Below are 24,681 nucleotides of genomic sequence, written 5' to 3' on the forward strand. Positions count from 1 at the left end.
AAAATGTAACTACAATAAGGCTGTTAACCCAAATAATTACAGGTTACCTATCCTTATTTTATATTGAACTTTGCACACCTTAAGGGTACGTTTACACGAGAGGACCCACAGCATATTTTTCGCTGCGGATCCGCCGCTAAAGGACCGCTGCATGGTGGCTTTACATGTGCCTGCTCGGAGGGGCAATATGCCGCTACGTGCAGCCATACTGCGACGTGCAATTTGCAGCACGCATGCGCGTATTGCCGCTCCGAGCATGCACATGTAAAGCCACCATGCATCGGTACTTCAGTGGCGGACCTGCAGCGTAAAATACGCTGTGGGCCCACTCTTGTGAACGTACTCTAAAGAGTACCTCTCATGATCTTGTTAAAGTTTATAATCCTCCCAGTTCACTGCCCCCATCATGATAAACCATCCTCAGCATTTACTTTTATTTTTTTCTACCTTGATGTTGTTCTGTATTTTCTGCTCAGTCTCAGTCAGTCAGATTCACAGACTGGGAAGGGGCGTTCCCCAGCTGGCGTGAGATTATCTGAAGCCATGCAGGGGAGGATTACCTCCCTCACTCTGCTACACACAGCCTAGAGCAGTTCAGTGTGTTAGATGAGCTCTGATATGATAAGGCTCCACCCCACCCCCCAGCATTTCCTGAATTTGGACTTCTGCCAGGCCAGCAGGAGTCCAAAGTCTATGCAAAAGATGGGGGGAAAATGTGCTCTGGACAAGTAGGGAGACACCTAGTGGAAGCTTTTTTAAACACAAATAAAACATAGAAAACTTAATTTTTTATTTAACAAAGCACATTAGAAAGATTGTTATTTTACCATAAGGAGTTCAATACCAAAAATGTGTTTTAATGAGAGCACCCATTTTATTTTAATATTCTTTGCAATAAATCCTGCCTTACCAGGTTGTATTTTACAAAATTACCCATATTACGATTTAGCAGGGGATGAGGCCTGCTTGCTTGTGCATAGGTTGCAATTGGTGATTTAAGCTGTATGCCTTTTTTTTTATGCATATAACTAATGGAGTACCTTCACATTATGGAACCTATGTCTGGGGTTTTTGTCTGCTGCGGCTGTTGGCTGAATCAATCAGCTTTAGGACTGCTAAGACATGTGCTGTCTCCTTCAATGGCAATGTATATCCAAGGGGGGGGGGGGGGGTGCACAGTTCAGAAGAATCCCATTGAAAACAATAGGAGGCTGCTGCACAAGATTTTCTCTGCTTGGAATTTCCATGATGTGAATGTACCCATTTTGTGCTTAAAAACTGCTTCAAACCACTTTGTTCCAAGTCAGCTCATAGTTGTCTTCTGGTTTTAGCCAGGCCTGCTTCTAGATTCTGCTTTTGTCTAGCCCCCCGCAATATTACGTCTGGTATACTTGTTGTTCAACAGTACTGTGACCTCGCTACTGCTGATGTGACTGTGTTTTTTCCATTCTGCCATGTTTCATTGTCCTTATTCTTTGTGTTTGTGCATCGAACTATCCTGTTTTACACTTCCTGTCTAATCTGTTGTCTCTTCTATCATCCCTGCTGCAGCAGACTGCTAACTGGTGATCTTTTTTGGATCTCAATCTAGAGATCTTTTTCCTAAGACTCTACACATACCATTTTGGCCAGTGTCAAAAAGACTGTAGGCTCTAAAATTTACATTCTAGTCCAGAGACAGTTCATTATGTTTGAACTAAATAAGTGTGCTTTAGTTTTGTGTCTTCTGCATCACTGTACTAATTTGTTACCATGACATAAAGTAACAGTGGGGGATTAAAACCTGTGTAGCAGTAGAGTGGTGCAGTTGTTCATAGCAACCAATCAGATTGCTTCTTTCATGTTTCAGAGGCCTATTTACAAATGAAAGAATCGATTTGAATGGCTGCTATGAGCAACTGCAATACTCTTTCTCTACACAGGTATTGATAAATCTCCCCCTTAATCTTTAGATGTGATAGATGATTAAAGTCACAAAAAATTATATATTATTAACTAATGCCAATATAAAAAAAAGTTCTTTATATTCTAATAGTAAGGAATTAAATCCTCATATCGGACTTTTGTAGAACCATTACCATTACTTTTGTTAGAGCTGCTATATTCATGGTGTATGTGGTCTATGTCTTCCAAATGTCACTGAACAGCTTCTTGTTTGAGCAGCTGTGGCATCAATCAGTATTACAGGTGAAAACTGGACTTTGATTTATTTACAAAAGATATAAAGTTATCCTGTACATCGATAGAAAAGCTTTTTGTAACCCATTTTGTTACATGTATTGTTATCCGATGCATACAGTATGTTGTCAGTTTTTCTGCATTCACATCTGATTATTTTCCCTTGAAATATAAATGTACAGTACATAGACAACAGTACCTATAAAAAGTATTCAGCACCCTTGGGTATCTATGTTTTAGACAATTATATCACAATAGATTTAATAGCTTTTCTGTCAACAGAAAAGACTCTTCAATGTGGATGAATAAAAATGTAAAGGGGACAATAAATGACAAAAAAAAGTAGCACTAAAAAAAATAAAAGAAGCAAAAGTGTAGACAGAAAGACTTTGCCAAAGAGAGTCAATTGAACCCCAAAATGTTCTTTAACTGGTTAACGACAAAGAACGTGTATACACATACAAGGGATAACTTCCTCTTTCACCGAGTGTCCTTGTGCCATTAACGGGGTATAGCACAGGCTCTCAACTCCAGCCTGCGCCATACAGCCCGGCCCTCAGCTGATTCTTGTAGCTAAGGGCTGGCGTTAAGAGCTGACATTCTGACAGCGGCATCTAAAGGAACCTGTAAACACTCCCTAGTGGTCCAGTGGGGTGGATGCCTCCCCCCTGCAGCGTGATCATGGGGCGGAGGGCAATCCACTGCTGAGGTAGCCGGAGGGTTGGCAGGACCAGACTTTATCAATCGAGCATAGAGCACACAGATCAATGTGGTTCTATGATTCCTCCTAAAAGTCCCCTAAGGGGGCTAAAAGTGTTAAAAATAAATAAATAAATAATAAAAGTAAAAGAAACACACATTAACCCCTTCCTTATTAAAAGTTTAAAACGCCCCCCTTTTCCCAAATTCCATATAAAAAATATAAAACATAATAAAAATAAAACAAAATTAATTAGAAAAAGACAGTAAAAAGAAGAAATTTATGTCAAAGAAAAAGAATTATTGCAGAAAAAATAAGAACAAGGAATATTGGACAACCGATACTGATTCTAGCTCCTCAGAAGAACCTAGACTGAATAAAATGAAAATTTAACAACTAAAAATCATGAGTCAAAAAAACGGGGAAACAACCCCCCCCGGAAAACGTATCCGGCGGGGTGGAAGGAGGAAAAAATCTAAGGTCAAGAAAACAAGTGACCTGGAGAAACAAAAAATAGATCCTATCGCTGTGATAAATTTATCTGATGCAGAAATAAATGATGATTGCCTTGCCGTTTTATCAAAAGGTCTAAACGTTTGTGTACCTAAGAATTTTAACCCTGCTGCATTTGAGATCGATTTGTTTAAAGGTATAAGAAAAATTTAGTGACATAATTTTTTTTAAATTAATAAAAGCATAGAAAACAAAAAGAAAAAAGATGAGGTGAAGGAAGGTGAAGTTCCAGTGTCTATCGGTCCGCTTGGATTTTTTGCTCCACAGAATCTTTCTGTTAGAGATCAGAAATGTCTACTAGAACTAGCAGACATTGAAGAAAATGTTTTGGAAGGGGTCCACGAAATAAAACATTTTTCGGGAAGGGAATCCCTCTACTTTTACTGCTCAGGTGCAACCTGGGGGTAGTTTAGATATATTTGCGGCACAAGTGAACAGAGAAGTCAAATCTATATTATATCCTTCTTCTCCAAGTAATCTCACTGAGAAAGAACGACAAGCACTAAAATGGTTAAGATCACAAAATTACTTGGTCATAAAAAAGGCAGATAAAGGTGGCAGTGTAGTTGTGATGTCGGAGAAATATTGTATTGCTGAAGCATCCAGACAGCTTAGTAACACCAATGTTTATACACCCATTGGATCAGATCCCACAGCAAAAATTATGTCTAAATTGAGGACATTTCTACATAATAATGTGGAAAAAGGCATTCTGAGTAAAGAAAAAGCAGAGAAATTGATGCCCAATAGAACAAAAAAACTGCAGTGGAATTTTTTACCTAAAATACACAAGTGCCTGGTTTCTCCACCAGGGCGACCGATAGTGGCCGGCATCGGTTCACTACTGGAGTGCTTATCAAAGTACTTAGATTGGGTATTGAGACCTCTTTTATCAGATGTCCCTTCATATCTGAAAGATACGGATAATTTTTTGCAACTGTTGTAAGAAACGCAATGGGAAGAAGGCTATAGTCTGGGTACTATAGATGCAGAAAGCCTCTATACTCAGCTACCCCAGAAATTTGGTGTCCAAGTAATAACTGCCAGAAAACTGCCTAAAAACTGCCAGAAAAAGTGACACCTTTACTGAATTCGTAAAACAGGGGTTAGAGCTCATTTTGAGCAATAACTGCTTTATCTTCGATGATAAATGGTATACGCAAAAGTCCGGTACAGCGATGGGCACGCCAGTGGCGTGCACATTCACTAATTTATTTCTCACTGCATTGGAAGAAAAAAGGTTTTATAACCCCTCCAATCCATATCTACTTCATATAAAAACGTACGCAAGATTCGTGGACAACATTTTTATTGCCTGGAACGGCTTAAAATAAAAATTTGATGAATTCCTTCTCTATCTAAATAATCAAAATGAAATAAGTATGGTTTTCACCAGTAACTTTTCCCAAGAAAAAATTGAATATTTGAATGTAGAAGTGATAAATCAAGGCACCCATCTGAGCACAAGAGGTTTTCGGGGAAAAACAGCAACAAATTCTTATTTACATTATTCTAGCAATCATCCAGATCATACAAAAAAGGCAATACCCTATAGCTAATTTTTGAGGTTGAAGAAAATTAATACCAACAAAAATGAATTTGAAAAACAGGCCTCCAAGTTAAAAGAATGTCTTTTTGCTAGAGGTTATCCAGAGGAGCTTCTGAATGAAGCACTAGCGAAAACCGAAAGTATTACTCGAAAAGAGCTAGTATTAAAAATAAAAACGAAAATAAAGAAGAAGGAAAAAATAAAATGTTTGTCTTTTCATTTAAGTATACAGTGACCCCCCGACCTACGATGGCCCCGACATATGACAATTTCAACATGCGATGGCCTCTCAGAGGCCATCGCATGTTGAAGGCAGCATCAACATACGATGCTTTTGTAGGTCGGGGCCATCACATAAACGGCTATCCGGCAGCGCTGACTACTTCAGCTGCCGCCAGATAGCCGTTTACGGTGCCCCATGTGCTCCGGTGATGGTCTCCTACCTGTCCTTGGGGCTCCAGAGCGTCCTCTTCGGGATCCCTTCCATCGCCGGCGCTCTCCATATTAGTCATCACGTCGTCGCGCACGCCGTCCCATCATGCAATAGGAGCGGCGTGCGTAGTGACGTGATGACGGCGACGTGAGAGCGACGATCCCGGGCAGCAGAGACGTTCCGGTGCGGCGGGGACATCACAGGGACGCGGCGACAGCGATTGAGGGCAACATCCAGGGCAGTGGTGACGGTTCGGAGCGGCGGGGACAGGTGAGTACAACTTCCTATTCTTTACATTGCACAGATCCCTAAACATATGATGGTTTCAACAAACAATGGTTCATTTGGAACGGATTACCATCGTATGTTGAGGGACCACTGTAATTCCATGTCAAACACCATCAAAAAAGCGATATTGAACAACTGGCATATTATAGAAAGAGATCCGACTCTACAAGAAATGGCTTTGAGGAAACCATTAATTACATTTAGACGCAGTGAATCTCTAAAAAATATTTTAGTAACTTCTGCATTTCATTCCAGCAAAAAAGTCAGTAAAAACTGACTCAAATAAAATGAACTAAAAGGGAACTTTAGGTGTGGAAAATGCATCCATTGTCCCCAGTTGATAAAGGGAGCATATTTAAAATTGGGAAGCACAGATGTTACCGTGAAAGAATTTATATGCTGCAGATCAGAGTGGGTAATATATGTTATTCTGTGCCCATGTAAATTTTATTAGATCGATTCAACCAAAAGGTGCCTCTTTTCCCAGTTTAGGGAGCATAAGCGCTCACTTATAACGGGTGTAGGATCAGCAAGACTAATACAGCACATGAAAGAAGTACATAACAGTGATGGAAATAAACTTACATTTTTCGGCTTGGAGAGAGTGACAGCTGACAGCCCGGAAAGAGAACGTATATTAAGACAACGGGAGTGTCAGGGGATCCTGCGCACTGAAGCACTCGGGATCCTAGGTCTAAATGACAGGAACGAGCTGACTGTATTTTTATGATCACTTTTAGGTGTATCATATTGTTTTTAGAAAAAAAGACTATTGCACTTTTTTGCACTTTTACAAGAAATATTTTTTTTTCCCAGACTAATCCTCCTTCCGGATAGTGATCTGGGATTTCCATGCCGGTTGCCAGTGAAACACAGATGTAAAGGTCATTGACATGGTGAGTGCAAAAACAATTTTTTCTACTTTTTGTACTATTTGGACTTTTTTCTAGTTTTATGCACCCCATGGCCTCCATCCTGACTACCTAAATAGGCTATTTTGCATGTATTTGCTATGCTCAGCAGTGGTGCCACCCCGTACTTTCCTCTCGCCTATGAATAATAAAAATAAACATATGTGGTATTACCGTGTGAGTAAATGTCCGAACTATAAAAATATAACATTAATTAAACCGCACGGTCAATGGCATGTACGTAAAAAAATACCAAAATTCAAAAATTGCATATTTTGGTCACTTTGCATACTCAAAATTTTTTTAAATAAAAAAACGATCAAAAAGTCCCATCAAAACAAAAATGGCACCAATGAAAACTTCAGATGATGGCGCACAAAATGAGTCCTCACACCGCCCTGTATATGGTAAAATAAAAAAGTCATAGAGGGACATTTATCATCGTTGCTTTGGTAAGCAAGTTCTGTAGTAATTTTTTTTTTGGTTTTGGCTTTGCTGTGTGACCTATTTATCATTCTATCACATGGGTTGATAAATTTGGCTCACGTAAGCAAAAAGCAATAAATGACTCCAGAAAACCACTTTGTTACCCCAACTCAAGTTGCAGCTGTGAAAAAAAAAAATAGCGATATAAACAGCTGTCTGCAGATGGGTCCTCTTTCCTTCTGGAGAGAGTTCTGGCTTGGCATAAATCCCAATCAGTTCTGAGACTTCTTAAATGGAGCCTGAGCTGTTTTGCAGGACACACTACCTGTGAAGATGGTGTGGTGAGCTAATTTAAATATGTATATGTGTATATGTATGTGTTTATTACACTTATTTATTTTTACCACTTTTTTCACCCTAAATGTACTAACTCAATTTTTTTTCTTCTTCTCATTTCAAATCCGTGTATCCAGTAAACTACTTCATATTTGGTGGACTACAATGACCAGCGTTTCTATATTTTTTTATATTAACCCCTTAACGACCAAGGACGTATATTTACGTCCTTGGCTGGCTCCCGCCGGTGACCTCGCGTAGTATCGGGTCGTTCCCGGAATGTATCTGAAGCCAGGACCCGGGGCTAATAGCGCGTGGCAGCGGTCGCGGTGCTGCGCGCTATTAACCCTTTAGATGCGGTGTTCAAAGTTGAACGCTGTGTCTAAAACGAAAGTGAAAGCTGCCCGGCTGCTCAGTGGGGCTGATCGGGACCACCGCAGTGAAAATGCGGTGTCCCGATCAGCTGGGACACGAGTGGAGGTCCTCTTACCTTCCTCTGGCGTGTCCCTTCGGCGATTGATTGCTCCAAGCCTGAGATGCAGGCTTGAGCAATCGACCGCCGATAACACTGATCACTGCAAAGCTATGGCTTTGCAGTGAACGGTGTATAAGATCAGTACGTGCAATGTTATAGCCACCTATGGGAGCTATAACACTGCAAAAAAAAAGTGTAAAAAAAAAAGTTATCATTTAACCCTTTCCCTAATAAAAGTTTGAATCACCCCCCCTTTTAACGTAAAAAAAAAAGCATGTAAATAAAAATAAATATAAACATATGTGGTATTCCTGGCTCTCCTCCTGAGCTGGGGGGGGCCACCCAATAGAGGGTTTCTACCATAGTGGATTCCCTTTTTATTCCACCTGAATATAGAAAACGGTGGCCCATGGGTTCCCATAGCTGTATGCTACCCATTAATATGTTTCACTGCCCTTAGAATGGGACCGGTGGTCCACATAGATATTTGAATGTCTTGCTGTTCTACCTCGCTGCTGTTGTCAGACTTCTATGACTTTGGCCTGCGAGCCACTTAGTTACATGGCCGTACTCGAATACTTGTTATTTGTTTATTATATTGAAAACTAAATAAAGAATTGATAAACATATGTGGAATTGCCGTGTGTGTAAATGTCTGAACTATAAAAAATATATCATTAATTAAACCGGACAGTCAATGGCTTATGTGCAAAAAAATTCAAAAGTCCAAAATAACTTATTTTTGGTCACTTTTTATATAATGAAAAAATGAATAAAAAGCGATCAAAAAGTCTGCTCAATACAAAAATGGTACCACTAAAAACTTCAGATCATGGCGCAAAAAATGAGCACTCATATCACCCCATATGCGGTAAAATAAAAAAGTTATAGGGGTCAGAAGATGACAATTTTAAACGTATATATTTTTCTGCATGTAGTTATGATTTTTTCCAGAAGTACGACAAAATCAAACCTATTTAGGTAGGGTATCATTTTAATCGTATGGACCTACAGAATAAATTTCAGGTGTCAATTTTACTGAAAAATTTACTGCATAGAAATGGAAGCCCCCAAAAGTTACAAAATGGCGTTTTTTCTTCAATTTTGTCGCACAATGATTTTTTTTCCATTTTGCCGTAGATTTTTGGGTAAAATGACTGATGTCACTACAAAGTAGAAATGGTGGCGCAAAAATGGATTTTTAGGTGCAAAATTGAAAGGGTTATGATTTTTAAAAGGTGAGGAGGAACAAAAGAAAGTGCAAAAACGTAAAAACCTGTGGTCCTTAAGGGGTTAATAAAATGGTTACTGAGGGCTTGTGGGGGAGTGTTTTTTTTAATAAATAAAAGTTTTATAAATGTGTTGTTTTTTATTTTATTTTTATTTACTTTACATGCTTAGTAGTGGAAGCTGTCCATTACTAAACCAGGGCTTAGTGTTAGCCCCAAAAACAGCTGTCGCTAACCCCCAATTATTACCCCGATACCCACCACCACAGGGTTGCCGGGAAGAGCCGGTACCAACAGGCCCAGAGCGTTAAAAATGTCGCTCCTGGACATAGGTGGTAACAGGCTGGTGTTATTTAGGCTGGGGAGGGCCAGTAAGCATTGTCACAGCGAGCGCTCCGGTCTCCACCTCCGGACTGGAGCGCCCGCTGCCTGTGTACTCCGTGCTCCCAGTCAATCACACTGACCGGGAGCGCGGGTCTCACTGTGGCAGGGACCCGGCTAGCGTGGCGGCTGGTCCCCGCTCACGCGCCGCGTCCCCGTTCATCTCACCTGCTCCCCGCGCGGCGCTCCTTGGTCCTGGCATGCACGGCCCCGCTCTCTAGGGCACGCACGACGGCTTCAGTAAATTTAAAGGGCCAGCGCAGCAGTAATTGGTGCGCTGGTTCCACACCTCCCATTGTAATTTTCCAATAAAAGGCACCTGCCCCTTCCTGCCCCTGCCGGATCTTTGTGCCTTGTGCCTCTGAGAAAGCGTTCCCTACAGTGATTATTGCCTTGTCAGTTGCCGTACCAATTGCTACCGTATACTCGCCTGTGAACCCTTGCTGCCTGCCCTGACCTCTGCTACGTCTGACTACGCTCTTGCCGCCTCCCTGTGCACCACGCCATATCAGCCACCAGAAAGGTCGAGTTGCTACTGGAGGATACGACCTGGTGGTTACCGCCGCAGCAAGTCCATCCCGCCTTGCGGCGGGCTCTGGTGAAAACCAGTAACCACTTAGAACCGGTCCTCTGGTACAACCCACGTCATCGTCTCTCTGGTTCAGAGGATCCACTACCAGTCCTGTCGGTACGTGACAAGCATTGTCCTTGCCCATCCTGGTATTGCTGCTTGGTTGGTATCTGGCTGAGAATGAAAATATGGGGAACCCCACACGTTTTTCATAAATAATGAAATATTTTTTTTAAAAAGGCATACGGTTGCCCCTATTTTCATTCTCAGCCAGATACCAACCAAGCAGCAACAACCTGACATTACCAGGGTGGGCGAGGACCATTGTTACTGGCCTTCCCCAGCCTAAATAACACCAGCCTGTTACCACCTTGGCTCAGGAGCGCCTTTTCTAATACTCCGAGCCTGTTGGTACCAGCTCTTCCCAACACCCCTGTGGCGGTGGGTACCGGGGTAATAATTGGGGGTTAGTGCTAGCTTCCACTAAGCCTGAAAAGTAAAAAAAAAATTGTAAAAACAGCAACACAACACATTTAAAAAAGACTTTTATATTAAAAAACACTCCCCATAGGGGGAGTGTTTTTTGTGGTCACCCTCCCATGGTGCATGACTACAACTCCAAGCCTGTCCTCCCTCTATGGAATTGTAGTCATGCAACGGCAGGCTGGTGGGAGATGTGCAGGCAGGTGACAAGCAAGTTAGGGAAGCTTGTCACCCGCTCGCACATCTCCTGCCGCTCACGCCACATGACTACAACTCCCAGCATGCCCTTGCAGTAAGGACATGCTGGGAGTTGTAGTTGTGCGGTGTGGGCGGGAGATGTGCGGAAGGGTGACAAGCCGCATGACTACTACTCCCAGGCATAAATACTACTCCCTGACACAGGCAGGCGAGAGATGTGCTTGTCACCTGCGCTGCCGCATGACTACAACTCCCAGCATGCCCTTACAGCAAGGTCATTCTGGGAGTTGTAGTCGTGCAGCGGGGCCAGGTGACAAGTTGTAGTCATGTTGCACGGGCGAGATTTGCAAGCTGGTCACCGCCTGCACATCTTCTGCCCACCCACCGCACTACTACAACTCCGGGCATGCCCAGTAAGGACATGCTGGGAGTTGTAGAGGTGCAGTGCGGGCAGGAGGAAAATATGCGGGCGGGTGACAAGCTTGTCACCCGCCGCACATCTACCACCCGCGCCACAGGACCAAACTCCCAGCATGCCCTCACTGTAAGACCGGACTCAACCGTTTTAAAGCGTGTGCACATAGATCAACCTGTATCCGGTTTGAAACCTTATACGGTTTGAATCGTGATGTACGGTTTAATCCGGTTGTATCCGTTTTCACCCTAAAAAAACGTATACGTCTGTCAATGTTCGCCTTGTTTTTAAAGTTTTTCCAGAAAGAACATTCTAGAAGGTGGGTGGTGATTTCGGCTTGCATTGCGCATGTGCAATAATAACAACGGAGGGATTAAAACGGATGCAACCGTACACTCAAACGGTTTAGTCCGGTTCTCATTGACTTCCATGTTAAAAAAAAGTATCCGGTTAGGATACGGTTGGTCAACCAGACCTAAAAACGCTGTATACTCCGGTTGCGAACACGGCTGAAAAACCGGGCCCAACCGTAAAAGTCGCCAAACGGACATAACCGTATGATGCTTTTTCAATACGGTTTGCAATGTTAAGTCAATACATCCGGTTTTCAATACGTTTTAGTACGTTTTTTGAAGGAAAACCTCTAAATCCCTTGATAAATCTCCCCCATAGGGGTCAGAAGAGGGATGCATTTTAAACCTATAAATTTTCATGCATGAAATTGTAATTTTTTAACAGAAGTAAAACGAAATCAAACCTATATAAGTAGGGTATCAGTTTAATCGTATGGACCTACAGAATAAAGATAAGGTGCAATTTTTACCGAAAAGTGCACTGCGTAGAAACGGAAGTCCCCATTTGTTTCCAATTTAGCCCCACAAATATTTTTTTTACTGGTTTCGCCGTAGATTTTGTGGTAAAATTATTGATATCATTACAATTTTCCACCTCATAAGGGTCTGTAGGTGGAAAATTGAAAGCGTAATGATTTTTAGAAGGTGAGGAGGAAAAAACAAAAGTGCAAAAACTGAAACAAACTGTGGTCTTTAAAGGGGTACTCTGGTGGAAACTTTTTTGTAAATTACTGATTTACAACTGATTTGTAAATTACTTCTATTAAAAAATCGTAATACTTCCAGTACTTGTTAGCGGCAGTATACTACAGAGGAAATTCTTTTCTTTTTGGACTTCTTTTCTGTCACGACCGCCACTAAGGATGCACACCCAATACCATATAGTGCAAAAAATTGGTAAACTTTATTATAGTGTATATGAGACAAAGCAAGGGAAAATACAATTAAAAACACTTAAAAAGGCTCAAGAGAGCCCCACTACAGCAGTGGGACAAATTGTGGTCACCACAGGACATGGGAAAATATAAGGGTCCCTCCTAACACTCGCCAGATACACAGGATAAATCTCAATAACAAGACAGATGTGGAAAGTCAGAAAACTGTGTGTACTGTCCACCAGTTATAAAGAGTTAAAGATGACACAATGCAATAAATAGTACTCAGGAAGACAAGTACAAGGATATGATACACAATTCACAAGTATACAAACACAGTGGGCAATCCACAAACGGAGGAAGGAGGGGAGGTATCCCAATAAGCCCATGTCCAGATGAGAAACCACAGTGCTCTCTGCTGACACCTCTGTCCATGTCAGGAACTGTCCAGAGCAGGAGAAATCCCGATAGCAAACATATGTTGCTCTGGACAGTTCCTAAAATGGACAGAGGTGTCAGCAGAGAGTACTGTGGTCGTGACTAGAGATGAGCGAACTTACATTAAATTCGATTTGTCACAAACTTCTCGGCTCGGCAGTTGATGACTTATCCTGCATAAATTAGTTCAGCTTTCAGGTGCTCCGGTGGGGTGGAAAAGGTGGATACAGTCCTAGGAAAGAGTCTCCTAGGACTGTATCCACCTTTTCCAGCCCACGGGAGTACCTGAAAGCTGAACTCATTTATGCAGGATAAGTCATCAACTGCCGAGCCGAGAAGTTCGTAACGAATCGAATTTACTGTAAGCTCGCTCATCTCTAGTCGTGACAGAAAAGAAGTCCCAAAAGAAAATAATTTCTGTTTGACTTTCTGGCACCAGTTGATTTAATTTTTTTTTTTTTTAAACGGTTTCTACCGGAGTACCCCTTTAAGAGGTTAACTATTGTAAAAGGGTCTATTCACACAGCAGAATTTCCACACATCCGCATCAATTCTGCTTCCGCATTAATTTGGGTGGTTTCTTGTGCAGATTCTGTGTCGAATCCATGCAGAATCCGGATGCGGAAATTTAGAAGTGTGAATGGAAGTGCGGAATCCATTAGAAGTCTATTAGGTTTTAATTTGAAGCAGAATTTGCATGCAGAATCTGTGCGAAATTCCACATGCGGAAATTCTGCCGTGTGAATAGACCCAAAGGGGGAGATTAATCAAAACCTGTCCAGAGGAAAAGTTGCTGAGTTGCCCATAGCAACCAATCAGATTGCTTCTTTCCTTTTTCAGAGGCCTTTTCAAAAATGAAAAAAGCGATCTGATTGGTTGCTATGGGCAACTCAGCAACTTTTCCTCTAGACAGGTATTGATAAATCTCCCCCTTAAAGGGTGTATTTCCCTACCTGATCTGGGAGAAACCTTCACCTGGGGCCTGGTTAATAAAGCCCAGCAGAAAGGGTAGGTGTGTTATAAGGAAGTCAGACAGTGTGGTCTGAGCTCTTCCCTAGATTGCAGATTGATGCAAGGGGGAGACACCTTGTCCCTTTGCCAGACGGGCACAGCAGGGCTGCCACCAGAAATTTTGGGATCCCTTACACAGCTCAAAGCCTGGGCCTCCGATCTCTTGTAGCCGCCCCCAGGGCACGATTGCCATCTTCCCCTTCATCCATAAAAAAATATATATATTTTCAACTACCTTACCTTCCCTATTGTCCACAATACGCCAGTTCTCTAACTATAGCAATTACAAACTCAATACTTCCAAATGTGAAGCTTTAAACATCACACTCCCTGCCCACACCCTACAACAGTTGCAGGAATGTTATCCCTTCCGATGGCAGGCTAAATCAATTAAATACTTAGGTGTCCATGTTCCCGCTGACCCGTCTGAAACCTTTTGCATCAACTTCCCACCACTCTTACACTCTCTCAAATCCGACTTGTCCAGATGGGAGCGGAGAGACTTTTCTTGGCTGGGGAGGGTAAATATCCTGAAAATGAATATGCTACCTCGTCTCTTATATCTTTTCTCCTGTATTCCCTGCCTAATACCCAGATCCTATTTCAGGGAACTCTCTGCTCTCAGCTCTGGATTTGTATGGATGCACAAACCGTCAAGACTGGCCCGCACCATATTGATTAGAAGGAAAAGAGAGGGGGGTTTGGCGATGCCTGACCCTCTCTCATATTACCTGGCTGCAGTCCTCTCCCGCGTACTAGATTGCTTTCACCATTATACAGACAAACAATGGGTACAATTTGAGGGTACTATATTGAATCAAAACCCTCAAAACATCAAAACCCTCAAAACCCTGAATCAAAACATCTCTTCCACTAAAGATGTGGCCAGTCTCCCGGCTGTCCTTAACTCAATCATTCGCACTCGCAATACATATCTTAGTCATATTTCGCTCTTCTCCTCAGACGGCCCCCTTACCCCATTATTTGACAACCCGGCTTTTCCCCCGGCCTTATCCACGAGCCCCTTCCTCACCTTCCAAAGGGGAGATGGCACTTGTTTTTCCAAATTAATATCTCAGACATCGTTGAAGAGCCTACCTGATCTCTTACAGGAGACCGAGGTGACTACCCACTTACTCTTTCAATACGCACAACTCAGTCACTTTTACCTGTCTAACAAAAGGAAGCTATCACTTCATCGTCCACTCACCAACTTTGAAAACCTCTGTGTTTCCTCGCATAAAATCAACCATAAAATCAGTGTCCTTTACTCTCTCCTCATCTATGAATTTACAACCGATCCGCTCCCATTCCAGTTAGGCTGGGAAAAAGAAATAGGACATCAATTCACGGAGGAAGACTGGACCAGGGCTCTGAATCAATGCCACCACACCTCCATCTCTTGTAAAGCACAAGAAATCAACTATAAAGTTCTAACGAGATGGTACAGAGTGCCATCCTTACTCGCCAAATTCTATCCCGATTTTCCAGATACGTGCTGGAGATATGGAGGTGTAGGTGGCACTATGCTTCATGTTTGGCTGACCTGCCCCCACTTATCTACATACTGGACTCAAGTTATAGATATAATACATCGTATCACATTGACCCAGCTCCCCCCCCCCACGCCAGAAGTCATCCTACTCACCATCCTTCCTGCTCACATACCCAAGCATACGGCCAAACTAATATCGTTTCTGTTGCTTGCGGCCATAACGGTAATTCCAAGACTTTGGAAATCACAACTTCCCCCATCCATTACCTCTTGGCTCCAAGAATCCTCTCATCTACACAGGATGGAAGAATTGCTAGCCGACTCCAAAAATCAGATAGACAAATACAACACCGTCTGGCACCCTTGGACACATTTTACATCCTCTAGGGACTATACGTCCATGCATCTTTCACTCGGAAACATATGTCCCCCAAGCCCTACAGCACGCCCGCTTTCCGGTGCTCCCTCTACCTAAACAGCCCATTTTTCACAAATAGCCACCATGCCTCATTGCTTTGCCATGTTGTTCTGAAGCCCTCCTGACCCACTGGGTAAGTCTAACAACCTCTTTCTTACGAACCTAGTAGTCTTCCTCGTTCCCATTCCCTTCTGTCCCTTTGGAACCCTTTCCTGTCTCTTCTTCCTCCTTCTTTCTGTCCTCATCTCCTCTTCTTCCCATATGTTGCTTACACCAACCACATTGTTGTTGATTGTACCTACCCTGATCACATAGAAGCTTGGACCATGTACCTTGAGTTGACTAGTTGATGTTTGAATTGTCATGTCTTTAACTATTCACTTTAATGTATTCAACATCCTGTCTTGTTACTGAATACCTGACTTTATATAGTGATGGTACGCATCATATGTGTGTACCCTATCGGCAACCGCGTTTCCTACAATGCCTGTTTATTGATGGTGTTTTTGTACTTTACTTGAACTTTGTACTTTTAATAAAACGTTAATATAAAAAAAAATATAATTATTAAAACACAGGACAAGAAAAACAAGAGCCCGTTAGTTCAAAGAGGAAGGAAGGAAAGAGTCCTATCACCGCAACCGCCACCCCCCCCCACCGCCCCATTGCCTCCCCCATCCCCGGTTTATAATTACCTGTTCCCGGGGTCCACTCTACATCTGGCTCCGGTGGCGTCCTCCTGAGATGTCACTGTGTGCACTGATGGTGACGTCGCGTCAGGTCACTCGTCATTGCGCACAGCGTAACGCAGGACGCAGCAGGAGCCAGAAGTGGCGTTGACCCTGGGCCCCAGGAAAAGGTAATTATAAAACCGGGGATGGGGGAGGCAATGGGTCCGGGGCGGTGCGGTGGGGCGGGTCTGTGGGGGGTCAGGGCATTATCGGATTATCGGTAAGGTAATTGCCGATACCGACAATGCCCAAAATCGTGATTATCCGCCGATAATATCGGCCAAACCGATAATCAGTCGATCCCTACTTGGTACACATATTACTTTTATGTCAAATAAAAAGATTAGATAAGGACAGGATATGAGGACAGTATATGAGGATGGGATAAAAGGACGGTATATGCAGTAGGGATATGAAGACGGGATGTGAGGATGGGATGTGAGGATGGGATATAAGGTCGGGATATGAGGATGGGAAATGAGGTCGAGATAGGAGGATGGGATATGAGGACGGGGTATGAGGATGGGATATGAGAATGGGATATGAGGTTGAGATATGAGGACTTGATAGGAGGTCTGGATAGGAGGTGGAGATAGGAGGACAGGATATGAGGTCGAGATAGGAGATCAGGATATGAGGCTGGGATAAGAGGTTGGGATAGGAGGTCGGGATAGGAGGTCGGGATAGGAGGTCAGGATAGGAGGTGGAGATATGAGGTTGGGATAGGAGGACAGGATAGGAGGATAGAATATGAGGTCAGGATGTGAGGACGGGATATGAGGTTGAGATATGAGGACAGGATATGGGGTTGGGATATGACAACAATATATGAGGACAGGATATGAAGTCAAAATCTTCCTCCTTTGTTGATTTTCCTCCCCAACAAGGATTAGGAAGGGAAAATCGGGCATATGAGGTCTGGATGGGAGGTCGGGATAGGAGGTCGGGATAGGAGGACGGGATAGGAGGTCTGGATAAGAGGTCGAGATAGGAGAACGGGATAGGAGGTCGAGGTAGGAGGTCGAGATAGGAGGTCGAGATAGGAGGACGGGATAGGAGGTCGGGATAGGAGGTCGGGATAGGAGGTCGGGACAGGAGGTCGAGATAGGAGGATGGGATAGGAGGTCAGGATGTGGGGTTGAGATATGACAACAATATATGAGGAATGCATATGAAGTCAAAAGCTTCCTCTGTTTATTTTCCTCCCCAAAAAGGATTAGGAAGGAAAAACCGGGCAACGCCGGGTACTCAGTTAGTATATATATATATATAGATATGTATATATATAAAACTCAACATGTGTGTATGTATGTTTGTGTGTATGTTCCACAAAACTTCCAAACGGCTAAAGATATTAACATGAAACTTGGCACACATGTTACTTATATGTCAACAACAAACATATGCTAGGTGATTTAACCCTTACTTACCCCCATTTGCCAGGGGCGGGGTTTATGTTTAAAGTCTTATACAAGTCTATGGGAAATGTATGTTACTGCATTACTTTTAAACGACTGGAGATATTTCGATAATACTTGGTCACATGTTACTTATATGTCCACTTTAAATATAGGATAGATAATTTAACCCTTAACTACCCCCATTTGTGAGGGTCTGGGGTTTTGTTTAAAGTCCCATGCAAATCAATGGGAAATGTATGTTCTCACATAACTTCCGTACGGCTGGAGATATTTCAATACCTATTACACATATTACAGGTCGGAATATGAGGATGAGATGGGAGGTCGAGATAGGAGGTCAAGATAGGAGGACGGGATGGTCGGGATAGGAGGTCGAGTTAGGAGGTCGGGATATGAGGACCGGATATGAGGTGGAGATAGGAGGACGGGATAAGAGGACAAGATAGGAGGTCGAGATAGGAGGTCGGGATAGGAGGACGGGATAGGAGGACGGGATAGGAGGTTGAGATAGGAGGTCGGGATAAGAGGTGGAGATAGGAGGACGGGATAGGGGGTTGAGATAGAAGGACAGGATAGGAGGTCGAGATAGGAGGTCGGCATATGAGGTCGAGATAGGAGGTCAGGATAGCAGGTCAGGATAGGAGATCGGGAAAGGAGGTCGAGATAGGAGGATGGGATAGGAGGTCGAGATAGGAGGTCAAGATAGGAGGACGGGATAGGAGGCCAGGATAGGAGGCCGGGATAGGAGGTCGGGATAGGAGGTCAGGATAGGAGGTCGAGATAGGAGGTCGAGATAGGAGGACGGGATAGGAGGACGGGATAGGAGGAGGGGATAGGAGGAGGGGATAGGAGGAGGGGATAGGAGGAGGGGATAGGAGGTTGAGATAGGAAGTTGAGATAGGAGGTCGGGATAGGAGGTCGGGATAAGAGGTCGGGATAGGAGGATGGGATAGAAGGTCAGGATAGGAGGACGGGATAGGAGGTTGGGATAAGAATTCGAGATAGGAGGTCGGGATATGAGGACGAGATGTGAGGATGGGATATGAGGTTGGGATATGACGACAGGATAGGAGGACAAGATATGGGGTTGGGATATGACAACAATATATGAGGATGGGATATGAAGTCAAAAGCTTCCTCCTTTGTTTATTTTCCTCCCCAACAAGGATTAGGAAGGAAAAACCGGGCAACGCCTGGTATTCAGCTAGTATATATATATATATATATATATATATATATATATATATATATAATCCCAAAATAAAGCAGCACTACTTATCCAGTCCAACCAAAAAATTGGTGCCAGCGTCCCAAAGGACTTGATCAGAGTCCATCCAAGATAAGAACCAGATACAGACGCAGCACTCCAACAAAATAAGTGATTTAATATCTCATGTCAGCATTACAACACACTACACCTAATTCTGCATATTGTTCAGCAGGTTTGGTTCACTTAGGGTTAACATCTGCTCTCAGCAGGTTTGACAGTCTGTGCTCTTGCGATCCTGAAACACTGCCTCGCACACAGTGTTGACAGTTGCCGGGACAACGGGTCATGTGACCAGACTGGTCTCATGACAGGGATCTCATATCTGGAAGTGCTTTCAGCCTCTCACGCAGGCGCAGTAACTAATTACCCACGCTTGCAGCACCATTACATGGATCAGGTGAATGCCTCCCCTTCATTGTTCAGTATGTATGTATTTCTATGAATCGTTTTGTGTACACATGTGTTGCATATCTTCTTGTTATATGTAATTTAACTATGAATTGTATTTTTCAAGCTGTTTTTAATATTTTTACTATTACTCTGCAAAGTATGCACTAGCGCACTTTATATACCAGTATGCACTATTTTCTACATGAATTTATATTTGCACTTATGTAGTTTTTATTTGATTTGTATTAATGATCACTTTATGAAATTGTTTGGCACTAATGATTTGTATGGGCATAAAAGCCCTCATAGGTTTGTGTATCACTATGCTTGAAAAAGGCTCCAGGAGGAGCTGAAACGTTGTAATGCTGACATGAGATATTAAATCACTTATTTTGTTGGAGTGCTGCGCCTGTATCTGGTTCATATATATATATATATATATATATATATATATATATATAACTCAATGAATGTGTGTGTGTGTGTGTATGTTCCAGCATCATGTCCAAATGGCTAAAGATGTTAACATGAAACTTGGCAGATATGTTACTAATATGTCAACAACAAACATAGGATAGGTAATTCAACCCTTACTCACCTCCATTTGCCAGGGTCAGGGTTTTTGTTTAAAGTTCCATACAAGTCTATGGGAAATATATGTTACTGCATAACTTCCAAAAGGCTGGAGATGTTTTGATAATACTTTGTCACATGTTCCTTATATGTCCACTTAAAATATAGAATAGTTAATTTAACCCTTAACTATCCCCATTTGTGAGGGTCAGGATTTTTGTTTAAAGTCCCATGCAAATCTATGGAAAATGAATGTTCCCACAAAACTTCCGTACGGCTGGAGATATTTCAAATACCTGGTACACATATTAATTATATGTCAAATAAAAATATATGAAAAAAACTCATAAGCAACACGATTACATGCTAGTATCCAATCCTATCACCCCAATTTTTCACTCACTCCCAAAGGTTCATATGGGCCGATTCCCGCCACCTATGAGACCCATCGTGGCGGGCATCGGCTCTTTAAATGAACATTTGTGTGAGTGGGTGGACTCTATTCTTCAGCCTTTAGTGCCCTAGTTATATCAAGGATAGCCAACATTTACTATTAATTGTGGACCAAATAAAATGGAACAATTCCTATTCTTGGCTCACAATGGATATTGAATCTTTGTATTCATCATTACCACATACATTGTCAGTGCAAGCTGTTTCGGATGTTATGGATCTGTTTTCCATTTATAGTTCCGAACTAAAATCTTTTACATTGGAGGCATTGCACTACATTTTCTCACACAATGTTTTCATGTTTGAGGATCAATTTTTCTTACAAAAAACAGGAGCTTCAATGGGGGCAAAATCTTCCCCATCTGCAGCTAATCTCTATGCTTTTTGGTGGGAACTTCAATATATTTTTTGTGAGGAAAATCCTTTTTTTTCAGGCATTGTGTGGTACGGTCGCATTGTGGATGACGTGATCATCATATGGTCATCCACACAGGACCGTGCACACAAGTTTATTGATTATGTTAACAACAACTTTCACAATTTGTTTTTCACTTTTTCCTGGCATGAAACAAAGGTTCAGTTTTTGGATATCTTCCTTTCTGCGGAAAATAATACCATGCATACATGCATATACAGAAAACCCAGTGCCGGCAACACTTTGTTGCGGGCCGAATCATGCCACCCTCAACATCAAATCTGTTCCCGTAGGCGATTTTACTAGAGCAAAACGTAACTGTTCTTCTACCCACTCGGAATCCAATCTGGTTACTTCAAGATTAAGGGATAGAGGTTATCTGTGGTGGACTATAGATCGGTCTCGAGCTATAGTCAGCAGTAAAGAAAGGAATTCCTTGCTGGTACCCAAAACGCAACGTGTGAATGCACCTGTTAGTGCATCTAGAGTTTGTTTTGTTACTACCTATAGCAATGAATACCATTAAATTGAAAAATCATAAAAAAATATATCTTCCCATTTTAGACCAGGATCCAGCTTTAGCCAAAATTCTTAAAAATGTATGCAATTTTTCTTCCAGGAAAGCGCCCACACTGGGTGGCATGCTATCTCCTAGCATGTTACCCAGTGTGTGTCCACGAGCCGATAATTGGCTTAAAGTGAAGTTTTTTTTTCCTTGTGGCAACCCAAGATGTGTTGTTTGCAGATATGCCGAAAAGTGTAAATTTACACCTGGACTTTCTGCTCAACACATGTTGCCAATAAAATCCTTCATAAACTGCCAAACTACTTTTGTGGTATATAGAATTTGTTGCAAAATTAAGTACCAAACGTCCGCTTAAAATCAGGATTCAGGAGCACATCAGAGGTATTCTAAATCCCCATCATGTCAATTTATCAAGTGTTTCAAAACACTTTCGTGACCAACACAACCGTGATGTATCCCATTTCTTTTTCCATGGTATAGAATTGGTACAGAAACGAGTTGGTGATAGGGTTAAAACCCTCCGCAATAGAGAATTTTTTGGGATATATAATTTACACAGCTATCAGCCGCATGGTCTAAATTTTAGATCTGATATCATCCTACATTATGATTAATATTGCACCTCTTTTCTGTAATATCATACCAATTCTATATATTACCTACAGATATGTATTTTTCATCATTCGAGTACATAGAGCTTTCTCTTGTATTGTATGCAACATAACATATATATTCTTGTGTTTGTGCATATTTGTAATTTTATTGTTAAGTTTGTCTGATGTTTTTCACAACCTTCGAGCTATTGAGGGTTAATGGACTTTCTTTCCATTGGCCAGTCAAGCCGCACCTGTGAAACACCATACAAAAAGGTGGTTGATCTCCACCCAGCTATCTGTTTGACAAAGGGTCACGTGACCCGAAACGCGTCACATCCTATCCAGAGTGCCGGTATGTGTATCATCCTGTTACCTGCTTAAACCTCTTGAATAAATCTGAAGACCGTGCACTGGCTCCTGCTTTCTTTAAAAAATATATGATAGTTAAATTAACCCTTGCCTACATTTATATAAAAGATGGGTTTTTGTTTCAAGTCCCATGCAAGTATATGGGACTTCCAGTACCTTACTCCACAAGCTCCGCTCTGCATCTCCTGGTGAATGTGTAAGTCCGGCTTGCAAGCCACACCTCATCTCACATGCCCACTGTTTAAGCCCCACCCCTTTTATTATCTACCCTTTTTGTGCAACGGTCTGGCTTGCAAATCATGCCCAGTCTGACAAAGCCACATCCCCTTAAATTTTCTGCTTATAATATCTTCATCACAAATCAGTCCCTCCTGAGGACAGGATAGTAACATAGTTAATAAGGTTGAAAAAGGACCAGAGTTCATCAAGTCCAACCTATATCCCTAATGAGTCCCTACTGAGTTGATCCAGGGGAAGGCAAAAAACCCTCATACTAGAGGTAAAAATTTATTTCCTGACTCCAAATTTGGCAGTCAGAATAAATCCCTGGATCAACGTTCTGTCCCTATAAATCTGGTATACATAACCAGCAATGTTATTACTCTCCAAAAAATCATCTAGACCCCTTTTGAATTCTTTTACAGAGTTCCCCATGACCACCTTGTCTGGCAGAGAGTCCCATACTCTCACTGCTCTTACAGTAAAGAACCCCCGTCTGTGCTGGTGTGGAAATCTTCTTTCCTCAAGATGTAGAGGAGGCCCCCTTGTTATAGATACAGTCCTGGGTATAAATAGATCATGTCAGAGATCTCTGTACGGTCCCCTGATATATTTATACATAGTTATTAGGTCTCCCTAAGCCTTCTTTTTTCTAAACTAAATAACCCCAATTCTGTTAATTTTTCTGGGTACTGTAGTCCTCCCATTTCCCATTTTACCCTGGTTGCCCATCTTTGAACCCTCTCCAGCTCCACTATATCTTTCTTGTCCACTGGTGCCCAGTACTGTACACAGTATTCTATGTGTGGTCTGACTAGTGATGTGTACAGTGGTATAATTATTTCCTTGTTGTGGGCATCTATGCCCCTATTGATGCACCCCATGATTTTATGTGCCTTGGCAGCAGCTGTCCGACACTGGTCACTACAGCAAAATTTACTGTTAACTAAGACTCCAAAGTCCTTTTCCACGTCAGTTGTCCCAAGTGTACTCCCATTTAATACATAATCCCAGCCCGGATTTTTCTTCCCCATGTGCATTACCTTTCATTTATCAGTGTTGAACCTCATCTGCTACTTCCCTGCTCAAACCTCCAACCTATCCAGATCCATTTGTAACAGTGCACTGTCCTCTATAGTGTTTACAGCTTTACAGAGTTCAGCATCATCTGCAAAAATTGCTACTTTACTATTATACCCCTCTACAAGGTCATTAATGAATATATTAAATAGAACAGGACCCAAGACTGACCCCTGTGGTACCCCACTAGTAACAGTCACCCAATCAGAATAAGTACCATTAATAACCACCCTCTTTTTCCTATCACTGAGCCAGTTACTTACCACTTACATACATTCTCCCCCAGCCCCATCCTTATTATTTTATGCACCAATCTTTTATGTGGCACCATATCAAATGCTTTGGAAGAATCCAGATATATGACATCCAGCGATTCCCCCTGGTCCAGTCTAGAGCTCACCTCCTCATAAAAGATGATCAGGTTAGTTTGACAGGACCGATCCCTCATAAAGCCATGTTGATATGGAATCCTACATTTATTTTTATCAAGATACTCCAAAATAGCATCTCTTAGAAAACCCTCAAACAATTTACATACAACTGAGGTTAAACTAACAGGCCTATAATTCCCGGGGTCACCTTTGACCTCTTTTTAAATATTGGCACCACATTTGCAATGTGCCAGTCCTGTTGAACAGTCCCTGTCGCTATAGAGTCCCTGAATATTAAAAATAGGGGTCTGTTTATTACATTACTTAATTCCTTTAGAACACGGGGGTGAATGTCATCTGGACCTGGCGTTTTGTCTATTTTGATTCTTTGTAGGCGGCACTGTACTTCTTCCTTGGTTAGACAGGTGACCTGTACAGGGGTGTTTACCTTATCTTACTGTATTTCACCTGGCATTTCATTTTCCTCTGTGAATACAGTGGAGAAGAATTTGTTTAATATATTTGCTTTTTCCTGATCCCCGTTTATAATTTCTTCGTTATTGTTTTTTACACTTTTACACTTTCATTTTT

The 24,681-nt window shown here is 42.2% G+C and overlaps 2 protein-coding genes across 7 annotated transcripts in view; one reads left to right on the plus strand and one right to left on the minus strand.

The window, feature by feature from the left end:
- The window catches only part of AVEN (apoptosis and caspase activation inhibitor), a 770,692-nt gene that overhangs the window by 129,019 nt on the left and 616,992 nt on the right, over positions 1–24,681 (minus strand). The window lies entirely within an intron of this gene.
- LOC130295761 (uncharacterized) overlaps positions 19,378–24,681 on the plus strand; it is a 185,112-nt gene continuing 179,808 nt past the window's right edge. For 3 of the 5 annotated variants that reach the window (XM_056546834.1, XM_056546838.1, XM_056546839.1), the window contains exon 1: positions 19,378–19,520. Coding sequence is in view for 1 of the 5 variants with exons in the window: in XM_056546839.1 (XP_056402814.1) it covers positions 19,403–19,520 (118 nt within the window). In the remaining 4 variants the exon portion in view is untranslated. Of the gene's footprint in view, positions 19,525–24,681 lie in introns of all 5 variants that reach the window. The other 2 variants (XM_056546836.1, XM_056546835.1) reach the window with 2 other exon arrangements.

This window comes from Hyla sarda, chromosome 11 (genome assembly GCF_029499605.1).
Source record: "Hyla sarda isolate aHylSar1 chromosome 11, aHylSar1.hap1, whole genome shotgun sequence".
NCBI classification, from domain to species: domain Eukaryota; kingdom Metazoa; phylum Chordata; class Amphibia; order Anura; family Hylidae; genus Hyla; species Hyla sarda.